Below are 23,860 nucleotides of genomic sequence, written 5' to 3'. Positions count from 1 at the left end.
TTTCACAGATAATAAAATATCATAATAAATTGGGGCCACATGGATGGTGTTAAAACACACACACACACACACACACACGTTTGTTGAACCAAACCAGCTCACTGATTGCTGCAAAATAATATGTTATACAAAAGATCATTAAAATATCAAAGTACTTCCCGACATGTCTCACTTGGCCCTCACAGAATCTTTTTGCAGCACACCACGAGGGACTAGGAAGCTATGACAGAAAAACAAACGAGTCGCTGTCCACGAACACCCAGTAGTACTGCAGACTTCCATCTCACAATCCCCCACGCTACTCTCTGGTTTCTTTTTAAACAGCTGAATACAGTTTTAGAATGAAAAACATTGTTGGAATGAAAAACTAGTACTCAATGATATTTCGAAGCAATGAGATTATTCAAATCAACAACCGCGGAGTGAATGGAAATGTGAGAGCTCGAGAGCAGCACCGAATTAACGCTATTCCTGAAAAGAGGCGACTTGACATGTCTCTGTGTTTACTCATCCAAAACACTACTGCTCGTCTGAATGCATGCTTCTAAATTATCAAAATGAGAAAAGACAATACGTTTCGGGGCGCCGTACTAACGTAAGTAGGGATGCCCTCCTCCAAGACATCACTTTCCTTTCCTTCCCACTGAGGTAACAGCACAGAGGAGTCTGAGATAACAGGAGCGCCCTTTATGAAAAATGAATGGACCAAAATCTGAGGAAGGAAAACTAGAAATTGCATCTTACCTCCTTTTCCATAAAGTCAAACTCTGCGGCACAGGTATACAATAAAGTATCAAAATCCTTGTAACTGAAGAATTTTGATGTTAATAAGTTGCCAATATGAGCCTAGGAAGGAAGAAAGTGAGGTACCATTAGATTACGCCATATATTGTAGTAACGCACTTTAATCTTGATAGTATCTAAAAATAGCTTTCACTACATCACAGAACTCGCTGTTCCCCTGCCAGGCTTGCTTCTGTTAAAGCGCTGCAACTTCATGGTTCCCCTTCTCTTGCTGGCAGATGATAGCTCCAGCAACACCCGCCTTCCACGATCCATCGTCAACACGCCAAAGGCTTTTTATCCATGGGTCTTCCCTGCTCAGTGTGCTAAGCCTGACAAAATACACTACACAGAATCTCCTTTTCCAGAGCCTACCAGGAGGGGCAGGCTTGGTAACAGACACAGACATCTGTCAATCATAAGGGACAAAGAGTAATGGAGTGAAAGAAAAGAAAACATTGATATTGATTTCTGAAAAGGGGATGGAAAAGACTCTTTGAGGGATGCCTGGGTGACTCAATCAGTTAAATGTCTCACTGTTGATCTGAGCTCAGGTCAATCTCTGGGTCGTAAATTCAAGCCCCATATTGGGCTCCATGCTGGACATGGAGTCTACTTATAAAAAAAAACAAAACAGAAACAACAACAACAACAACTCTTTGAAATAAGTAGAAAATGGGCAGGCCCTGGAATAAAATCCACCTTTGAATAATGATCAGTTATCTGTGTAATTCTTTACATTCTACCAAGTGCTCTCATTTACACATCATCTCATCTACTTCCCGCAAAAAGCCACATGAGGAAGGTGGGATTATTTGCAATTAACAAAGGAGAAAACATTTTCCAAATTTTCAATTCATAATTGTCTAAAGAAGCAGGAACCAAAAAAAAAAAAAAAAAAAAAAAGAGGGAAATTACATAAAACAAACCATAGCTAAAATCCTAAATGATATATACACGAAGCAGGGGGAGAGTGGGAACTAAGAGGTGATGGGAATGTGCTGAAGAATTCCAAAATACTTTGTTTTTGGGGGGAACAAATGAATGCTGATAAGTTTAAGAAATCAAAAGGGAGAACATACAGTGCCTTAAATAGCATAAGAAAACTATCCAATGAAAAGGAGAAAAAAATCTAAAAAGCAAGTAAAATAGTTGGAAACTCTCAAACAAAATGGAAGAAATAACTCCCAATATAATGATACCTGCCATATATATAAAGACCTTAAATTCACAAATTAAAGGACAGATGCTCAAATTGGGTTTCAGGGAAAAAATTCAAATTTATATTGTCTACAAGAGACATGTTTAAAACAAAAGTATGTAGAAAGGTTGAAAATGGAAGAGGACAACAAAATATATTAGATAAATTGAACCAAAGAAATCTAGGTTAGCAATCATAATGTCTCACAAAACTGAATTCCAGCAAAAAATATATGAAAAGAGACAACAAAAGACATTATACCCTCATAAAATGAAGAGCAAAGCAAGGTCTTATGTATCATGAACATATCTGCAGTTAACAGCGGAGATTCAAAGCATATAAAGAGCTGAGAAAACTGCAGGATAAATAGATAAGTTGACTGTGGTCACTGTAAATGTTAAATATTTCCCTCTAAGATAGAAAGAGCAGATGGATGTAAACATAACACCTGAATATTACTATTAATATGCTTGTGGAAGATACAAACTTCACAAAAAGAGAATACATGTTACTTTTGAACATAAGTAAAATATTTTTTAAATGTTCACATGCCATACCACAATACATTTCAAAGAATTGATATAAATTATTTTTTTCTAATCATAAATGCAATAAAATTGTAAAATGACTAGAAATGGCTTTAAAAATCTTTTTGGCTACAAACTAAATAACATAAAACTTAATAACCGTCAGGGTAAAAGAAAACCTCAAAATAGTTAATTTGTAAGACACAGAAAAAAGTATTACTAATAGGGAAATTTATAGCTTTAAATGCATTTATCAGAAAATAAAAGAGGTTGAAAACAAAAAAGCCAAGCACTTTCCCTCGAGCAAGAGAAAAAGCCACAGAACAAGCACTAAGACATAAGAAACAAGGATGACACAATTTGGTGACAAAGAGAAATTCAGCAAAACCAGAGAACCAAAAAAAGTGTAGTACTTTGAAAATATTAATATAATAAATAGAAAGCAGGAAAAATAGCATGCACCAAAAAAAAAAAAAAACAAAAAACCAAAAAACAGCTCATTATAGGAGACTAACACAATATTGATTCCGAAGCCAAACAAGGAAAATAAAAGAATGTAAAAGACCATTTCACATACATGCAAAAATTCTAATAGGAATTTGCACTGAGTTCTACAATAATTTTTTTAAAAAACATGATCCATTTGATGGCATATATGAAATGGGTGAGTTTCCTCTAAAGACATAAACTACCAATAACTTCCTAAAGAAAGTGGATTTGTAGCAGAAAATTCTCTCATGAAGAAAACTTCAGGCCCTGAAGACTTCACTGTCAAATTCTATCGAACACTGTAGGAAGAAATAGTATCACCTCTGTATAAATTCTCTTTGAAAGTAGGAGATTGGGGGCGCCTGGGTAGCTCAGTCGGTTGAGCAACCAACTCTTGATTTTAGCTCAGGTCATGATCTCAGGGTCATAAGATGGAGAACCACGTCCGACTCCACACTCAGTGGGAGTCTCCTTGAGATTCTCTCCCTCTGCCCCTCCCCTGCCCCGCATGCAGGCACATGCATGTTCTCTCTCTAAAATAAATTAAAAAAAAAAAAAAGAAAGAAATAGGAAATTGAACATTTCCCAAGAGTTTTAGGAAGCTAGCATTATCTTGAAATCAAAGCCAGACAAAAACATTGTATGAAAATTAAACGACAAATATCCCTTATAAATAGATTAAAATCCTTAAAAATATTAACAACCAAATTCAACAATACATAGAAAGAATAATACATTGTGAACAAGTGAGGTTATCCAAGAAATACTAGGCTGGATCAGTACTCAAGAATTGATGAAAATGGGGATTTCCCAATGGGGACGAAGAAACTGACAAATCCCCTCCCCCAATAACACCTATAAAATTGCACAAAACTGTCAAAAACAACTGTATCACGTTTTAGAAATTGACCAAAAGACATTCATTCACATAAAGGCTGATGAATTCTGAATGGAAATAGTGGATGTCTGTGGCATTCGTGCCTGGGCTGCTCCCATCCGCCATCAGCAGCACCGCCACTTCCCCAGGCTGGTAGGCCCAAGAGTTCCACGAGGGTGGGGCTGGCCATAAAAAGCAGAACCTTTGCTACAGAAGGGTGCTGATTTGTTTGGGGGCAGGGAGCAAAAAAATCTATGTTCAGAGACACTGTTAATAAAAGAATCAAACAGCAGGAAATGCTTTGTCAGCCTAATGTTGCAGTATTCCTGTAGTGAACAGCGGCCTGGCAGCCTAGCTAGAAACTTTACAGAGATCCTGGAAATGGGAAAACCAACAAGGGGGTAAATCAATTCCCCCAACCCTGGTGGACTGGAAAACTGCACACACGGGCTGAGGAATCCCGGAGCCCAGGCTCTCCACAAATCTTGGAGGTGGAATGCAGATTCACGGAAGACCCAAGAAGGTGTGGAAGAGAGGAAAAGATGGGACAAACTTGATGTTCAGATGAGAGTTCTCATAGTAGGCCTGATCGTTATCCTTGAAAAACCTGCTTGCAAAGCTGGCGCTTGGCTGGCAGCGGGGAACTGAGACTTCAGATGGCTCTTACCACTCTAAGTGAGAATAAGTAGTGGCTCACTGTACCTAAAACACTCTGGTTTCTGCGGAGCCCCCACATTCCTTCTGGGAGTCTGGAATTTTGATATGTGCCAGGAAGAAGGTGCCTATGCTACCAGCCCCCAGTGGAAACTGCATGTCCCTGAGTACTGACTGAGCTTCCCTGGTAAACAACCTCAGAATTCTAGCAAGAAGAGTGCTGACAGGAGCAGGGATGGGAAGTCAGGCTGTACTGAGAAACGGCTCACATGGCTCCTAAAGAAGAGGGAAGTGTCTAATTATCTTAATAGAGTAGGGTGAGCGGAAATGCTTCTTACAGGCTGCGTGGCCTTGCCAGTCTCTTCCTTTGACCAAAGTCACAATTCAGAATCTATGAGCTGATGTCCTCGATCAGTGTCACAGATTTCTAGAAATAGTGAAGTTGCAATTAAATTACTTCTCATTTGTTTGGTCCTGCTACAACATCAGGCTGTGACAGAAATGACATCACTTCAACCCGAATCAATACCTTAACTGGTCTGTCTTCCCCAGTGAGGAGACAGATTTTATTCACCTAGGACTTGGGCTGTCTCCCTTTTCTTCCTGCTCACTCTCTGCATCCTCACCAGCTCAATCACCTTGCAGCTCTCCTCTTCTCAGCGGACTTCCAGGAGCCTTCCCCGACTCTCCTCCTGTGTATTTCTGCAGCACTCTATGCCTGCCTTTATCACACGTTTATTACATTATATTAGAGTTGCTGCATATCATCCCGAGCTCCCGCTAGACCATGTCTTACTCGGTTCTGTATCTCTCCAGGCACATAGCAAGTACATACTGAATGAGTGAATAAGTAATTTTAGACTACGGTTTTCTACTTTAAAAAGTCTTTCCACAGGTTGCAGATCACCCAATGAACAACCTAATTGCTTTCAATCTTTTTTAAGCAAAAAATTCCCTTGTTGAAATGAAAAGCTGTGTAATTGTCCAATGTGTAAGAAATTAAAGCTGAACTGCCCTGGGTAAAAGAGGGGCTGCCAGGGAGGTTGGGAAGTAGACAGACCCCACAGAAGAGTCTGGAAATTCCAGGACTTTACAAAACCCAGCTTCAAAACTATAGCTTTAATCTATTATGGACGAAGGAAAGATAGCAAATTATAATAAATTACAGAAAAATATGTGGTTTGCTTTACTCTATGTTGGTTGTTGTGCCGCTTCCTTTTTAAATTTAATCAACGTGTTTACTAAAACACCAAAGTAAAATAGGCAAAGCAAAATTATGGATAGGAAGAATCCTTAAAGTCATAAAGCAGAATTCTTCTCATTTTATGTCCTCTCCTACCCAAACACCAAAACAAAACAAACAACAAAAAAACCCTTCTCTTAATAAGACTAACTTGGATTAAATTACCTGTATATAAACCTTTCACAAGCACTGACCAGGAAATGGGGTTGGGGGAATGAGACTACAATATGGTCTACAGTTTCGGAAGCTCTGAGGATGGCATACTGACGTGTTACTGCAGGGGATTATAAAGAAACCAGAGAAAAATGACTGTATGGACCTTAAAATTTGAACTGAAGTCTTTAGAGCTTTTTTGCTTTAAAATTTTAAAATCTTTGTGATACAGAAAGACCGATTAAAATAAAAGAATTGTGTCAAGAAATTAATATTGGAGAACAGAGACTCTACACAGAGTCACATTTACTTTCTATTATCGTAAACAGATAAAATAATAAGTGAATAGACTTCATATTAGAATTTGGCTTAAATAGTGGTACTTTAATAACTCAAGTAATTCATTCTTAGCCTGTTTGATTCTTTACAAGTCTTTCAAGTTTAAGCAAAAATGCACTTACATCATCTGCAATGCCAAAGATTTTAGATGTCAAATACTTGAGTACTACGGTTCCAAATAACCAAAAACATCCTTGGATAACCTACAAAAGGAAAACAAAACAAAACAAAAATAAACTAATGCTTCATACAGACATTCCTTAGACATAGCCGAGGAAGAGAAAAATTAATGTTTTAATCACATGCGAAATAAGTATTTCCATACCCAAGAAAAAAACTGCTAAAAAATGTAGCTTAAAGAATGTTATCCAAAATCAAGGGGCTATCACCAAAAATAAAAATATATACATATGATATTACCGAAATTAATATATCTTGTAGGAGATTTACATAGCAATTGCAGTTACATTCCCCTTCTACTAACGGTCTCTTACACATGCACTGGTCCCCAGAAAAACCATGGGTGATAAAGTATGTAAAACCAGAATTCTTCACCTATCCAACATTAATTTTAACTTGCCACATGAAAACAGCGATTTGGCACATTAAAATTGAGCCCTAATTATGTCATAAAGCTGTTACATCTCTTGCATTACAAAAGAACAGATAATTTCCTTAAAAGTAAAACATAAAACTGATGATATATTTTAGAAAAGGAAAATCTTATGCATTCAAATAGACTGATTCTTACCCATAAACTAAGTTCGGATACATTTATTTTCAGGAAACGTGGTTTCATTTCCAGTATACCCTTCATGGAGAAAACAACATAGCATACAGTTAATACTTATATACATAAATTCAAGTACCAAATACATTTCTAAATAATAAGACTTTCAAGAAATCTAAAATTCAGCACATTGTCAATGTTCCATATAGCATCACCACAAGCTCATTGACTTTAAGAAATAGCCCTATTTTATCAAAAGTAGATTCGATCAGTTAGTGGCTTTGTAATGTTGAAAACAAAATTACCATATATAAATTTCTATGACTGATTTTACATTTCTGATTTACCTGAGAAGCAATAGTAATATATAATAGTATATAATATAGTATATAATATTTATGCGTATTATTATATATAGTATATAATAATTTCAGAATTTTAGACAGGTGTCTTATAGTCATAAGATTTTCCTTAAGTTAAAAACTATCAACTCAGAATAAACTACAAATGAGTTTTTAATGGATCAACTAAACACTTCTCTACCAAATCTTTTCTCTCTCTAGGAAATTAATAGACCCCCAAGTATAGTACTTATAGGGAGCTAAATCTACTTCAAACTTGGCAAAAAAATATGGTTGGAGATCAAAACATAAATACGTGAACCCAAATTAAATCTTTTCAGCAGTTTCTGAATATCTGAGAACACAAAAAGTGATAAGATTTAGGTTTCAAAGAGATTACTACAAATAAAAATAGGCAAATGTGTGTTTATAGTAAATATGCACACATTCTCTATATTCTCTAACTGTTGGCATCATTTACTTTTATACACCCAAATATGAAATATACATAAATATGCTTAATTCATACCCAAGACACACCTTACTGTCAAGCACCTAAAAGAAAACCTGATCCATTGTAGGTACTGGAATGAAGTGTCCTGACAAATATACTTATGTTAGATTTTATTGGCACCTGTATACAAGTATCAAGAGTCATGTACTTTAAGTAACAGCAGGCCTTGCCTGTGTACACATGTAAATATAGAACTACTGCATTGATACGTTTCCTGATTACAAACAGAATTCACTGACTAAAAGAACTATCATTTATCTCAAAGTACAGCAACTCAGTTAATGATTTTTTTGTCATTGCTGAAAACCCCACTTCCCCATATGCTAACTGCTAATATCTGTGACTTCTTACTTGAGCCACACAACCTGAAAAGGGTAGCAGTCCAGACTGGGAAGAGGCATATTCTTGGGAAACAGGATCTGAAATTTTATTTGCGAAATGGGACAAAGAAATAGGAAGTTCCCAAGCTGATCATGGGTTCTAGAAATCAAGAAAGCCAAAATAATCTGGGTAACTTAAATGATTATTCAAGAAGCAGAATATAGTTCAATTAAGACAGCACAATACACTTTTGTCTTCAGGAAAACAGCCTCATGCTAAAGCATGTGCACTTTAAATATAGGAATAATTTTTTTTCCTCTTAGGTTAACAAAACATTGTAATGGTGAAACCTACTAATGAAAAAGGCATACCCACTTCTGGAAGTCCTTAAATTTAGGAAGACATATTTACAAAGTCATCCTGCCAAAAGTGGCAGAAGGAGTTAGATGACTTTTCACCGTTTGCTCTAATTCTAGAAGACAGTTTCCCAATAATCTAAATCTGCTCTTTGTAGTGAGTTAGCAAAATGTAACCGAATCATCACCCAATTTAAATGATCTAAATATTTTACACAAATAGACACAAGGAGTAAAAAAACTAAAAGAACCCAAGGCCCTAAGCCTCTGATCACAGCGAAACCAGGAGAGACTGCTCCAAGACACCACGGGAGGCAAGGGGGTCAGAGTGGAGCAGGAATAGGAGAAAAACTGCAAAGGGGAGGAAATAAGAAAAAGAAGAAAGCATAAAACCTTTCTAAAATGAACCCTGGACCAAAACTCATGTGACAGAAAAACTGAGGAAAGAGAAAGGGCAAAGTAGGGGTATAAGGCAAGGTGCTATGTTTTCCAGTGTTAACCCTGTGTTTCTTTCCTGTTGGGGACGGGAGTACTAGAGTACTCTACCACATACACATGCATTCAGTAAAATGCCTGAGATGATTCTTATCAAAAATCCCTCACGAATCCCAAGCCAGTGATTAAAAACTGGCGAACCATTAGTTTCAAAAATAGCCATGTACTTAAGCGACACTTACCCAAATAATTACCAAAGAGGAAGCATAATAAGAAGTTAATAACATTGAGTTTCCAAACATCAAAACAAAACAAAGTGCAAGAGAAATCTGGAAAAATCCAAGAAAAATATAATTAATGCACATAAAAAACACTGATTTTTATTCTGAAAATTGCATATGCCCATGATGAAATTCAAACCATTCAAAAGGGGATATACCAGGAAAACAGCCCACATTCTATCCCACGCTTAAAACCCAAAAGATCTCCATCAACAGTTTCCTGTGCATCCTTCCACACATTCACAAGGACAAATTCTAGTTTGTATTTTTTAAAAACCACAAATGCAAATTTGGCCCATAAGCTATGCTACTGCTTGCTTTTACTCTTTGTTTCAGAGAGCTTTCCATATGAATCCAAACCAATCTAATTCATCCTGTTGAAGAGCTGAAGAAAGTGTACCACTCTAGAGTCATATCATAATTTACTGATCAGCCCTATGACTACTGCTCAACAGGTAAGTACTTCCCAGTTTTATTTTGTTATTTGCTGTTATTTTGTTTTTCCTACTACAAACACCGCTACGATAAACATCCTTAGCTGTATATCTTATATACATGTCAACACTCATGAGATAAATTACCAGAAGTGGAATTGATGAATCAATGGTATACACTTTTGAAATCTGAAAAACTACTGACAAACTGCCATAAAAAATACGGTACCAATTTACTCTCCCACCAGTAGGACACAAGCGCTCCTGCTGATACACTCTTACCAATTCTTTAAAATGCTTAACCGTCTCATACAAGAAAAATGTTGCCTCATTTTTCACTTTTCCATTCTTTTAATACTCGGTGAGACAGCATCTTTTCTTCTATTTGCTGTTTTTGTTGTGGTCTGAACTGCTTATTCCTACCACCCATTTTTCTATTGGGTTTTAGTTATTTTAAGAGCTCTCTTTATAGGTTATGAAAACATCACTCCTTATCAAGCAAACTGTAAATATTTTTCCAAGTTCATTTTTATCTTTGTGGTATTTCTGTATTATGGTTATTTTCCAAATTTTTATGTTAGTCAAATTTATCATTCATTTCCCTTAGAAATGAATTCATTTCCCATTATTAGAAAAAAATTTTAAAAATAAAATAATCCATGTTTTCTTCTAGAAGTTTTATTTTTGATCCATATATTTGAATTTCCATTTGAATTTTAGGATCAGCTTAAGTTTCAAAAGCTGACATTTTTATTAGAACCACTTTATTCAATAACATACATCACATCATATTTAGAGTTATAACTGTCCGCTATTGAATCTTTACATCCAAAAATAACACATGCTGTTTCCATTTAAGTGTTCCTTTACATTCATTAGCAGAGTGTAAAATTTTCTTCATATGGATCCTGCATATTAAATTTATTTCGAAGTACTTCTGTTGCTATTGTATCAGGAAACTTTTCTCATCATATTTTCTGACTGCATATAGAAAAATTATGTTAAATATGCAGAAATGAATATACTCTTTCATTGTTTCTAATAGTAATTAATTAATTTTGGTTTTTTGGTATTCAAAATCATATCACCTACAAACAATATTTCTTCACCTTCCTTTCTAATTTTCGAAAGCCTTATTTTTTAGTCAATTGTTTCGTTAATATTCTTGCAACAAACTTAATAAGCATGGCGGTAGGCATGTTTGTCAAGCTTCTGGCATTAATGGGAATATTCTTATTGATTCATCATTTTGTGTGATGCTACTAGCTTTTGAATTGAAGTATATGTATATATTTAAAATTTCAATGAAATATCCATCTATTTTCATTTGATTAAGATCTTAAAATCAGAAATAGCCACTGACTTTTACCAAATGCCTTTACAGCATCAAAGGAAATGATCATATTGTTGATCTTTTTAAAATATATTGATACGATAAGTTACACTGATATAATTTCTAATGGTGCCAAATCATTCTTGCATTCCCAGGAACGAACTGAACTTGTCATGGTATGTTATTCTCCTATACTTACGAAACAGGTAAGCAACCAAATCCTCAAAATTTTATGACAATAGCTTTTTCCCATAAGTGCTAAAATTTAAGACAAACTCTAAACTTTCCCAATCAATTTTGGCAAAATTTAGCTGATTGACATCACTTTGAGTGAACAGATTCATAACCAAGAATCAGGTAAAGCAATGCCAAGGGTATTCAAGATAAAATATAAGGCAGTATTAAAAAAAGGATGTGCTACAGGTCTAGAGAGAGATTTGCAGTCCATTCCTGCCTTAGCAGCCAGTCTGGTCAATGCCCTGCTCGAACCCTCCAAAGGCTTTGATTCTCGAGTTAAGGGAAAGCCAAAAGCCTTTCACACACCTACAGACCCTCTAGGGCCTACCCCACTAACATCTGGGACCTCATTTCACATTATCCTTTCCCCTCTCACTCTAATCCAGCCGTCTCTTGCACATCCTAGAACACACCGGTACACCCCCACCTCAGAGCACTTATGCTTGCTGTTTCTCTTAACCTAGTGCCTGGCTACTTCAACTCCCTTAGCTATCCCCATGTAACTTCTCAGTGAGGCCTTGTCTTCGCACCATTTTCAATTCTGACCTCCCCTACATACTCAGCAAATCCCATGCTCCTTGTCTGCTTTATTTCCTCATTAATACCTACTAACATTTAACATAACTGTTTATCTTACGTATTTGCTTTCTTTGTACACTAGAACATAAGCTCCATGAGGGAAGGGTTTTTTTTTTCCTTTTTCTTGTTTTCATCGCTGCTGTTTCCTTAGAACCTAGGAAATGTTTGACAAACAACTGGTTGCTCAAAAACATCAGCGAATTTAAATTCAAGGAAGAAAATTTGAAAATGAATAAAGCAAGGAAATTGAGAACTTAAAAGGTACAGAATAGAGATTATTACAAATTATTTAATATTTGTGTCTTTTTTGAGTATCTGTATTTTAGCAGGTTAAAAAATATAAGACAACATTTGTGAATGACTTATGTTAGTGAACTTTGAAACTTAGATAGGGACAATTCCTAGCAAAATAAAAGTCACCAAAGATTACTCAAGAAAAAAAGTCTAAACTGTCCTACTATCATGAGACAAGTTAGATCAATAATTTAAAACCTGTCCACAAAGAAAATAGGCCCATATAGTTTAATAGGCAAGATCCATCAAACTTTCAGGGAATATTCTTTCCAATCTCACACAAAATCTATCACAGAAAGAAAAGATAGGGACATTTTACAATTAATTCTATAGGGCTAAAATAAATCTGATATCAAAATGGGTCAAGTGTAGCCAGAGGAGTCTGGGAAAATGGCAGGAATCTGTCTCCTCACCTAGACAGCAACTACACTGCCCAAACCTGTCTGATGGAACTATTTGGGAACTTGGGAGTCTCCTAGAACTCTTCGATGGGAAACTGAGTTATTTTGAGTGCATTTCAGCTCTGATGTCAACAGCAGCTGCCCATCCCTCCCACACCAACCCAGATGCAGACAGTCCTGCATGAGTTCAAAAACACAGGGAACAAAAGCAAAATAAACAAGTGGGACTATATTAATCTAAATAAAAAGCCTCTGCACAGCAAAAGAAATGGTCCACAATAGGAAGAAGCAACCTACAGAATGGAGAAAACATGTGCAAACCATCTAGCAGATAATTAACATTCAAAATACGTCAGTCATTTTCACAATTCAATAGCCAAAAAACAAACAAAAGCCACATAATCTGATTAAAAATGGGCAGAGGACCTGAAAAGACATTTTTCTAAGGAAAACACACAAATGCCCCCAGAGGTACATAAAAAGGTGCTCGACATCACTCATCATCAGGGAAATGCAAATCAAAACCACAATGAGACATCACTTCACACCTGTCAGAATGGCTATGATAAAAAAAGACAAGAGGTTAGTATTGAGGAGGATGTGGAGAAAAAGGAATCCTTTTTCTCTGTTGGTGGGGACATAAACTGTGGAAAACAGTGTGGAGGTTCCTTAAGAAATTAAAATTGGAACTACTATATGATCCAGCAATCCCAAAGAAAATGAAAACAAGATTTCAAAGAGATATCTACGCTCCCATATTCACTGCAGCATTATTCACAAGAGCCAAGGCATGGAAACAACATAAATTTGCATCAATGAATAAACAGATATTGAAACTGTGGTGTGTGTGTGTGTATATGTGTGATATATATATATACATGATGCAAAAATTATTCAGCCATAAAATAGGAAATCCTTCAATTTGCATCAACATGGGTGGATCCTGAGCACACTGTGCTGAGTAAAATAACGCATTAAGAAAAAGACAAATACTGCATGATTCCACTTACATGAGGTGCCTAGCACAGTTAAAATCATAGACACAGAAAGCAGAATGGGGCTTACCAGGACCTGGAGGGGGGGGGGCGGAGAGAAGGGGACTAGAGGGTATTGTTTAATGGGTATAGAGAATCTGTTTCACAAGATGAAAAGAGTTTGGGAGACGGTAGTGGTGGGTACAGAACACTGTGAATAACACCACTGACACGTACACTTAAAAAGATTAAGATAGTAAATGTTACGTGTATTTTACCACAATAAAAAAATTGAAAAAATTCTTTTTGGAAACAATTCTGTATTTTTATTCCTTTATGTAACTACAGAGATTTAGGAATTCAGAAAGTGATAATGGGAGAAGATACTCCACAGTAAAAAGTAGTTCCATAGTTAGTTAAGTCACATCATAAAACATAAACCATTCATCCAAGATAAGTCCTACTACAAACTAAACCTCTGTAATGTTAGTACTTTTATAACTGTAATTGAGTCAAACACCTCATCCATACCTATGTGGCCGTGTAGCTGACCAACTCTAAATGCTAACCAATTATCCTGATTTTTCCTGCAATGCAATGGGGGTGGGGGAGCTATAATATATTAGACAGTTTGGAAAAAAAAAAATAAGCCGAGTGTAAAAAAAGGATAATTACTGCCCAATCCCATTCATGAACAAAGATTTAAAAATCCTAACAAAACAGCAGCAAAGTGAATCCAGCAATATATAAAGGTTGTGTTTAGCCCAGAAAAGCAAGGTTTCTTAATGTAGAGTATCAATTAATATAATTCACCACAGTAACATATTAGAGGGAAAAACACACAGGATCATGCAGACAGATGCAGAAAAGCATCTGATGAAGCTTAGCTTTAATTAATTTCTTTTAAGAAGTGCTCAAAGCTTGAGGATATGTTAAAAGGACAAAGAAGCCAGCTTAAAGTAGTTGGCCAAATCAGGAACAAGTCAAGCATAAACGCATAAAAATAAATAATGAAAACAGTGGATTACACTGCCGTGAATAAGACAGATGCCATTTTCTCTTGGATTTAAGAGAGAAACTGGTAAAAAGATTTGAGTAGGAATGTCACAAAAATAGGAATTTCACAAAAACGGAAACACAAAAGGCCCATAAACATATCAAAAGACCTTTGGCTTTACTGAAAATCATAGAAAATGCAAATTAAGGCCATAAGATACCACTTTATACTCACCCCATTGACAAAATAAAAAAGGATGTACAATAATATGAGCTATGTATTACACGTTACTGTTCGAGGTAGTCCAATCACTTTTGAAAAACAATACAGGATTAAATTAAAAAGTTGAAAAAAATAAAATTAAAAAAAAAGTTGAACATGTACATAATTTACCACCCAGGAATTCTACTACCAGGTAAAGACCCTAGAGAAACTCTTAATATATATGCCTCAAGAGGTATTTGTGACAATATACAGCATTATTCATAAGAGAAAAAAATTAGAGGAAAAAAGCCTAAACGTCTTCCAACAAGAAAATGGACAAATTGTGCTTTATTTATGCAATGGAAAATATAAAGAAAATGTTTGAACTCCAATAACTTCCAAATCTCAGAAACCTAAGTAAAAATGTAAGTCTCATAAACAGATAGCATTTTTGCAAAACTTAAAACCAATACTAATATTCAATAATAAAGATACATTATTTAGGAAGGGATATATGGTAAAGTCATAAAGAAAAGCAAGCTAATTACAACTTAAAAGGTCAGGATGGCAGTTCTCTCTAGAAGTAAGGGGGCATGTCCAGGGCGCACAAGGGCTTCCAAGCTGTGATGGCTCTAGTTTGCAGTTAGAGGGGAACAAGTCACGCTTGTTCATTTGATAACTTTGTTCATAATTTCCATTATAATGTCTTTTTATATGTATCAATTATTAGAGAATAAAAAATAATAGTGGCATATTATAATATCAAAATTACAGAAAAAGAAAACATCAAAATTGTAGAACTAATGACAAAGAGAGGACCTGTTTTTAAAAGGTAAACATTCATCAAAATCAACCATCCAGTCTTAGGACCTTTGTTCTAACTGTTCCACCAACCTAGAATATTCTTCTCCATGACATCTACTTAGCTAACTACTCCCTCTTCTCCCTATCTTTGCTACACAATCCTCTTCTCAATAAGATCTGCCCTCACCACCTCATCTGCGATCTTAATCCCCTGCCCCTAACACTGGCATTCCTGCTCTCCCTGGAGTACGTGATTTGTTCTTTTCTTTTCTTTTTTTCGATCATCCTTTAACACCTTCTAACATACTATATATAATTTGTCCGTTTACTGTGTTTATTATTTATCCTCTGTCCTCTCGCCTTCCTCCACTCAACCAGAATATGATTAACACATATGCTGGGATCTTTGTATTTCTATTCTGTGGTAGGACCCACATGCCTGGATAGTTGGTGCTCAGCAAATGAACATTCTGCTTCATTTTAACAGAAGGCTCCTGGATAATATACTATTCTGTGTTTCTCTCTCATGAATTATCTCTTTTACTTATAGCAAGACAGACACATTCTTAAATCAGATAATATGACCCAAATTAAAATTTGCTGGGTGGCCTATTTAAAACATGGTCTTTCATTATATCACAGTATTTGAATGACACATGTTTTAGTTATGGAATCCTGTTACAACTAGTCTCAACCACGTGCAAAACAAATACCAATCAGGAATTTGTTTTAAGGTCAAACTAAATGGAAAAAAAAATTTTAAACCATTACCATGTGTATGTAAATGATCTTCCGTAATTTGCATATATCAATGTATCCCACAACATATACTGCAAATAATGATGAAATCTGAAATTTAAAAAGAAGTTAAATTACAAATAAAAATTACATATATAATGAATAGCTCTAAGAATGAAAAAAAAGATTTTTTATTGTTTTGTCACATTGATTTGTATTTATATTCACAGGGAATTCTTTAGTTTCCCTCTTACCTGCCAAATTATTATTGAATACAGTCAATAAAATAATAGAGCAAATATTGATTTTTTTCTTCCATGAACAACTTTGTCAATTAATCACGTGAATTATTTACTTTGTGGATTATTCAAAACAATACTCATTTTAATGTCAAGGTGACTATACTGTCAACACGTACAATTACAAAGTGCTTTGCCCAATCAAAAAATATAAAAATTTAATTATAACATACAATTAATACATAATTGGGAAAGGTACATTAAACTCAAGAGTAATTATGTAATGTGTATGTGTGTAAAAATGCATTAAGTTCTGCTTATCAGTCACTCTTTTTACAAGAATCTCCATTAGTGTTCTTTCATTTATGTAAATATTCAAGTGTTCATTGTAACCAAATTTATCAAATTTCAAGTTAGAAGGAGTACTTTCATTACTTTTCACTTTCTTTACGGTTTTGAAGAAACCTGTGTAGGTGTTGACCAAGAATTCAAAGAGTACTGGAGTTATTTAGGTGAATTAATTGACTAAATGATGATAATGTACCTCTTAGTAAAATGCAGTTATTATGTCAAACAATGTCTCTCCAGCCTTCTTCATGGAGAAAGCAACTCAGATTAAATCCCATGCTTCCCCTACTACATACACAAACATGGTATAAACTGCAAAGTAGCTGAATACTTAAACATATAACTTAAGTTTCATTCATTAAGTTTTTTACCTCCAAACAATCTACGACAAATTTTCCCATTAGCAAGAAAAACAAGATTTCCCTTTCCCCAGATTTATCCATGGGGAACATGCATTGCTTAAGAACGAGACTCCTATGACACAATAGCTGTGAGGAAGTGTGCCTTGTTATTCAACATAAACCCTTCACTCCAAGATACAGACCCCCCCCCCAACAAAAATCAGGTCATCACCCCTAGCTGGAAGCAATGGGAACTCTCCCTTTGCACCCCAGGGCCAAGCAATACACAGCAGGCCTACAAGGGTAGAATCTTTAAGAAGCGTCTTTCAGGGACTTTTTTTGTTTCATTTTCTTTTCAGGGACATTGTTAACCAGGAACATTTAAAATGTCACCACGCTAAGGAAGACAAAGGAGTCTAAAAGGTAAGATCAAAGAAAGAATTAAACACACATAGACTGTTTTTTTAAAAATACTGATAAAAGCAGCTAACCTTACTGACGTCTTGCTAAGTACCAGCAATGTGTTAAGTCATACAACAATCCCTCATCTGATCCTAACCCAATAAAGTAGGTTCTTTTATTTTCTCTACCTCACAAATGAGAAAACTGAAACTAAGCGCAGTTAAGCAGTTTGTCCAAGTCAAGCACCTAGTGGGCAGAGTTAGGACTCAAACCCGGATCTTACTTCATGTCTCAAGCAAGACATGTCCCAGAAGACTGCAAAACAACTCTCAAGCTGCTTTATATGAACATGAATACGGCCAGCATGCCAGCAGAGTGAGGAAGCAGAAGTAGCTGGGGGTGGGGAGCAGCATAGGGAGACACCGGCGCACAATTTACTCCCTCTCTTAGCAAGCACCTTCACCTTGCTTCATACACTGCTATTTGAAGGGAGAGGGAGGCAAGAATGCACAGAAAAATGACAAATTACAGATTGGTAGAGGAGTTACATAAATAAGAACTGTTTAGCTATTTGTCCTATGTTAATTCTATGTGCATTTATCCTATGGGTAAGAATGTACAGCATTAATCATAAAAGAAGTACACTTATTTAAGAGAAATACTTAAAGTTACAGCACTAGTCCTCTTTTAAGCTAACACGAACAATACTGAATAACAAAGCATTCTTATCAACTTGAATTGGAGAAATGCACTTCACTAGTAAGTAAATAATTAACATTCACTAATAAATAAATCATTCAAATTTCCCTACCCTGAACTTTCTTTATAAGTATTAACTAAAAAACATTTTAGGACTTAGAATCATATAATATCTCAGTTCTATAATTTTAGACAAATGAGTTCACATAATCAAACATACTAAGCTTAATTCAGCTTAAAAATATAAGCACCTTACCTGAGTAAGAAGTACAAACTGAGCAAACTGCCACGGAAGCATGAAAAATACATTGGAAATGCAAAGTGCAATCAAGCTTCCTCTATAAAGTTTCGTAGCCCTTGGGAAGAGAAAATAAATATGAGTAAGTTCTAGCATGGGCCCAAAGTACTGCAGATTAGAATCTCTACACCTGATCTGGTTATAACATAAACCAGACATAAAATGAGCCAACGGGTTAGAAATTATACTTCCTGACGCTTAACTACAACAACTTTCCATGAAAAGTAAATACCCATCATTACTGTAAAAACAAAGCTTGCCAAAAAGGGAGAGGGCAGCTGGGTCAGTATATCCATGAGTTCTGTCAAACTCTATTTTGGTGACTTCCTAATCAAACGTATTTAATGCTGCATCCAACAGCTTCATTTGGGGAGACAGAGGACGTCTATAAAGAAGCAGAGAAAGCAGCATATTCTAAGTGTTAGCAGTATTCTGCAGACAAGGAGAACTCAGAACAGGGGCTGAGCCAGAGGGCGACTCCGTGGAGGATGTGAGGTGACAGCTGGGTCCTGCACAGGAAGGACACAGAAAAGAGAAGCGGCGGCAAAGGCCAGGGGCCAATCTGTAGCCAACTTTAGAGGCTTCACTTTGGTCCTGACTTGTAATTTAGGGGATTTTTAGGAAGGTGCAGTAATTTTATCTTTCATGCTGGTTTTAAGAAGTATTTTTCTCCTAAATCGGTGAGCTAATGCGAAGCCCCCAACATAGCTAACACCCTCACAAAGTGAAGTGTACACGCAACATCTCGAGCTTACAAGGTATGCACCTTAAAGAAATCCCCTTCAGGATAAACCTACCTGGGGCACTAAGAGCCACCACAAGACGCCTTTCTTTACTTTCTTAAGTATCCCTTCTCCAAGGACATCCCCCTCTGTTACTCTAATCTGACTTTCTATCACACCCCTAAATCGAGTCTTTTTAAAATCCAGATAACTTATTTGTGAGCTATGAAATCAATTTATTAGATAAAAGCCTGCAATTTTTACTGGAGTGAATAGATTCAAGTAATCAAATCAAAAAATGGGCAGAAGATATGAACAGACACTTTTCCAATGAAGACATACAAATGGCTAACAAGACACATGAAAAAATGTTCAAAATCATTAGCCATCAAGGAAATTCAAATCAAAACCACATTGAGATACCACCTTACGCCAGTTACAATGGCAAAAATTGACAAGGCAGGAAACAACAAATGTTGGAGAGGATGTGGAGAAAGGGGATCCCTTGTTTCACTGTTGGTGGGAATGCAAGTTGGTACAGCCACTTTGGAAAACAGTGTGGAGGTCCCTTAAAAAGTTAAAAATTGAGCTACCCTATGATCCAGCAATTGCACTACTGGGTATTTACTCCAAAGATACAGACGTAGTAAAGAGAAGGGCCATATGCACCCCAATGTTCATAGCAGCATTGTCCACAATAGCTAATTGTGGAAGGAGCCGAGATGCCCTTCAACAGATGCCTGGATTAAGAAGATGTGGTCCATTTATACAATGGAATATTACTCAGCCATCAGAAAGAACGATTACCCAACATTTGCAGCAACATGGACGGGACTGGATGAGATGATGCTAAGTGAAATAAGTCAAGCAGAGAACGACAATTATCACATGGTTTCACTCATTTATGGAACATAAGAACTAGGAGGATTAGTAGGAGAAGGAACGGAAGAATGAAGCGGGGGGTAAACAGAAGGGGGAATGAACCATGAGAGACTGTGGACTCTGGGAAACAAACTGAGGGCTTCAGAGGGGAGGGGTGTGGGGGATTGGGATAGGCCAGTGATGGGTATTAAGAAGGGCACATATTGCATGGAGCACTGGGTGTTATATGCAAATAATGAATCATGGAACATTGCATCAAAAACTGGGGATGTACTGTATGGTGACTACCATAACATAATAAAAAATTAAAAAAAAAAAAGATTCCATATTCAGAGAGAGAGTCCTGTCTAGAAACACAGACAAGCCCAAATAATGACTCTAGTCCAGCTGAAGTCATCACAGGGGGAAATGGACCATCCAAAGGGTTTGGTGTAACAGACTTTAACCAGCTCCTCCTAAATTCTGCAGATCCTTCAAGGGAGTTCTTAGTCTGAGCCATCTTCAGATTTTCATTATGCTTCGTTCTATTTTTTTCCATAGTCCCCATTTTGTTTTATTTTTACCCTCTGAATCAAGGTAGCATCTGTCCAAACTCAGTATTTGTCGACAGAAAGGGGAGAGAACTGTTCTCAGTCCTATTCTCTTCCACTCATATGGTGCTTGGATCTCTGTGAGGTCTCTAGCTGAAGGCCAGATGAACATGGGAGAACCCAATCCAATCCTGAATTTCCAGCAGGAATTTTCCTAGTATAGCTCTGGTCTACTGAGTGGTTTCTTTCTACGCCTACTACCTGATGCTCAAGGATACTAAGCAAATATGGGAAGAAGAATTACACGTTAACGAATCCGGCCATGATTAGTCTACAAACTGTTGTTTCCTCTGAAGGACTATATTGCACAGGTTACACTCTGTTGCCATCAGTCTTCCCCCTTCCTCCTGCCTACTTCTGGGATGCTTTGCTGGCGGCAGAGAATGATGTGGGAAAGTGGAGATGGCAGAAGTGGAAGCAAATTTGCTGCTCCTTGAGCAGCTCTGTGGGCCACTGAGAAAAAAGGAAGAAGACTGGAAGGCAGAGGAAGGAAATGTTTTTGGTAGTAAATATTTTGAAGTTACACGCTTAAAATAACCACAAATTCAACCTAGCAACATCATCTTAATTTTTTCCCTACACTGACTGTTTTTATCATGGAAGCTTAAAAAATTCTAGTTTAAATTACTCAATGCAATCAACACACAGAAGACCTAAGGGTAAGTCAAAGTTACCTGAGAATATGAGTCACGAGCAACATCTGAAGTACGAGGAATGGATAGGAGAAGCTTTCGCGGAGGGGTGGTGTCCACATCACACGAGTGCACTGAAAACACAATTCATAATGTATGGTCTCTTTGCTAAATTTGTTAAGTAAGACATACTCATCAAAAGCAGCTATTCATAAACACAAAAAAGTTTTCTCACACATAATTTAAATGGTATGTTGGAAAACAAGCTGCTAGGTTTTCCACCAACAGCAAAACTGAAAAGTGAGAAGGAAACATTATTGAGAGGGAGACACACATGGCATAAGATCTTGTGAAATATTAACATGAATTGTCAACAGCAAATACCAAAAACTTCAACTAGAGCCTAAAAGGAAAGTAGGGAAAGTACCAGCAAGAAAATGTTCTGCCAAAATTAACATTTCACTGGAATTGGTTGTATAAACCAGTTTAGTTTGTCCTTCCACTTGAATTTCAGCAAAATTATCCATAACCAATACTTCAAAACTCTTCATAGTCATCAATATTAGCATTTTGATTCACAGTGCTGCTAAAGAAAGACTGCTCCATTTCTGTTTTTACCTCTTCTTTGCCCAAGCTAGCCTGAGCTGCAAAAATTTTAAAGGAGAAGAAGGGATCAAATAAAAAATAACAAAAGTCCTAAAATGTCATGTACCAAGTCTACTGAAGAACTCACTTCGGACTTAATTAAATAATGTTGCATTCCATTCTCTCTCTCCCTCTCCCCTGCTCCTTCCCCTGTTCGTGCGCCTACTCTAAGATAAATAAATAAAATCGTTAAAAAAAAATAATGTTCCATCCTAGTTTCAGGACTCTCATTTTTCTGCATCTATACCAAATAAATTAAGAAGTCTATCTTTCAATTAAAGGAACACTGCACTGGATGAAATATAAATACTCTGATATTACCCCGACTAAGCTAGTCGCACTAGAAGAAATCATTACATCTTTCAAGTCAAGCAGTCAAAGACCAAATGGAATTACAAAGACCACAGTGGAAATAAACCTTTCCTTTATTTTAGCTCTACCTCAGGCTATTAGATCTTTCTACTATTGCTACAGAAAGTTTGAGCCAATTTACTTCTCTTTTTAACCAAAATTCACTATCCTCTATGAGATTTAACATAGATACCCATCTATAAATGAACTATACACACAAGAGAATTCTGAAAAGATTGCAAAAATCTTTTTAAAATGTGTATTTGTTGTTACTGGAATACAATTTTAAAAATCTGTTTACAAAATTAACTAGAAATTTCAATGTGATTGATAGTAGAGATGTATAACCACAATTTATAAAGTTATCCATCTCTGTGCAAAAACCAAGAAGAAAATATTTAAACTATATGATGTACAATTTGAGAATTTTCTTCCTACAGACTGTTCACTCACATTTATTTTGTTACGCAATTTTAACTATGTTGCCATCTCTTAGAAATTTGTTTCCTTTAATAGCTGAAGGCACTCAATTCTCTAAAACTCAATTACACCCTTTGTAAAGTAGGATGAGAAGGCTAAATTACAGAATTGAAACAAAGAGCAAGATCTTTCGCCTCTACGATGTTAAGAGTGAATAAAGGCAAATATGTGAAAGTGCTTTGTACTGTGTCTCCAATAACACAATGTGCTTTACTAGACCTGCTACAAACGTAATTGCTGGTCCACATGACCCCATGGCATCTGAACAGTAAACAGATTTGCTTTAATCATACCTTACGTTTCAACAAATACATATTTTTCTTTAATTATAATACAGTTTGCTATATAGGTTGACAGTTCAAAACGCCAATGCCTTCTAAAGGCATTATCTTGACATTTAGGAATTAGGAAAGGGAATAAATGAGTGAACTCCTTCACAAGGGGTTAGAGCACTGTGTGAAGCGCTCAGACCAAATACAAGACATTCCTGAATTGTGCAAATGAACTCAATGAAAACCTCACTTTACTTAAACTGTCCTCTTGGAGTATATAATTTTTAGCACACATTGCAAAGCACTGGATAATGCTGCAGCACAATACTGCCTAGGTATTGACAAGAACAAGCTCCTACTGTCTGCTTAGGAAAACCTGAATTTTCAATCATTTACTCAAGAATCAAAAACCAAGGATTTTAGTAATAGGCAGCTTCATTTGTCAAGCTCTACTTCCAAAATAGCTCACCTATACTATTAGAAATCTATCATAATCTAATCTACTTCTCTTCATAATGCAAAACTAAATAGGAGTACAACTATTGAATTATAAATTACAGTTAGTAGCGAACAGATCATACTTAAGGCTCGTTCCAAGAGTTTTGACTAGAGCCGATTATTTGTAGGATTAGTCATAAATTGCTGTTGGTATAATGTTTAGGTTTAAAACAAATCACCCCACTTCTGAATGCTACATAGCCTTATTCGTTATAATACTGC

The 23,860-nt window shown here is 36.1% G+C and overlaps 1 protein-coding gene across 4 annotated transcripts in view; it reads right to left on the bottom strand.

Moving 5' to 3' along the window:
* DPY19L1 (dpy-19 like C-mannosyltransferase 1) overlaps window positions 1-23,860 on the bottom strand; it is an 89,276-nt gene that overhangs the window by 21,152 nt on the left and 44,264 nt on the right. For all 4 annotated transcript variants that reach the window (XM_045792877.2, XM_045792878.2, XM_087860910.1 and 1 more), the window contains exons 8-14: window positions 21,435-21,526; window positions 18,525-18,624; window positions 16,273-16,350; window positions 9,206-9,292; window positions 7,018-7,077; window positions 6,389-6,469; window positions 745-846 (exon numbers count right to left, since the gene is read on the bottom strand). In XM_045792877.2, coding sequence (XP_045648833.1) covers window positions 745-846; window positions 6,389-6,469; window positions 7,018-7,077; window positions 9,206-9,292; window positions 16,273-16,350; window positions 18,525-18,624; window positions 21,435-21,526 — 600 coding nt within the window. The remainder of the gene's footprint in view (window positions 1-744; window positions 847-6,388; window positions 6,470-7,017; window positions 7,078-9,205; window positions 9,293-16,272; window positions 16,351-18,524; window positions 18,625-21,434; window positions 21,527-23,860) is intronic.

The sequence above is a fragment of the Ursus americanus genome, chromosome 3 (assembly GCF_024610735.1).
Source record: "Ursus americanus isolate L20-20 chromosome 3, mUrsAme1.1.p, whole genome shotgun sequence".
Classification (NCBI taxonomy): Eukaryota; Metazoa; Chordata; class Mammalia; order Carnivora; family Ursidae; genus Ursus; species Ursus americanus.
Note: the sequence above shows the minus strand (reverse complement) of the source record. Positions and strands in the feature narration are given on the sequence as shown.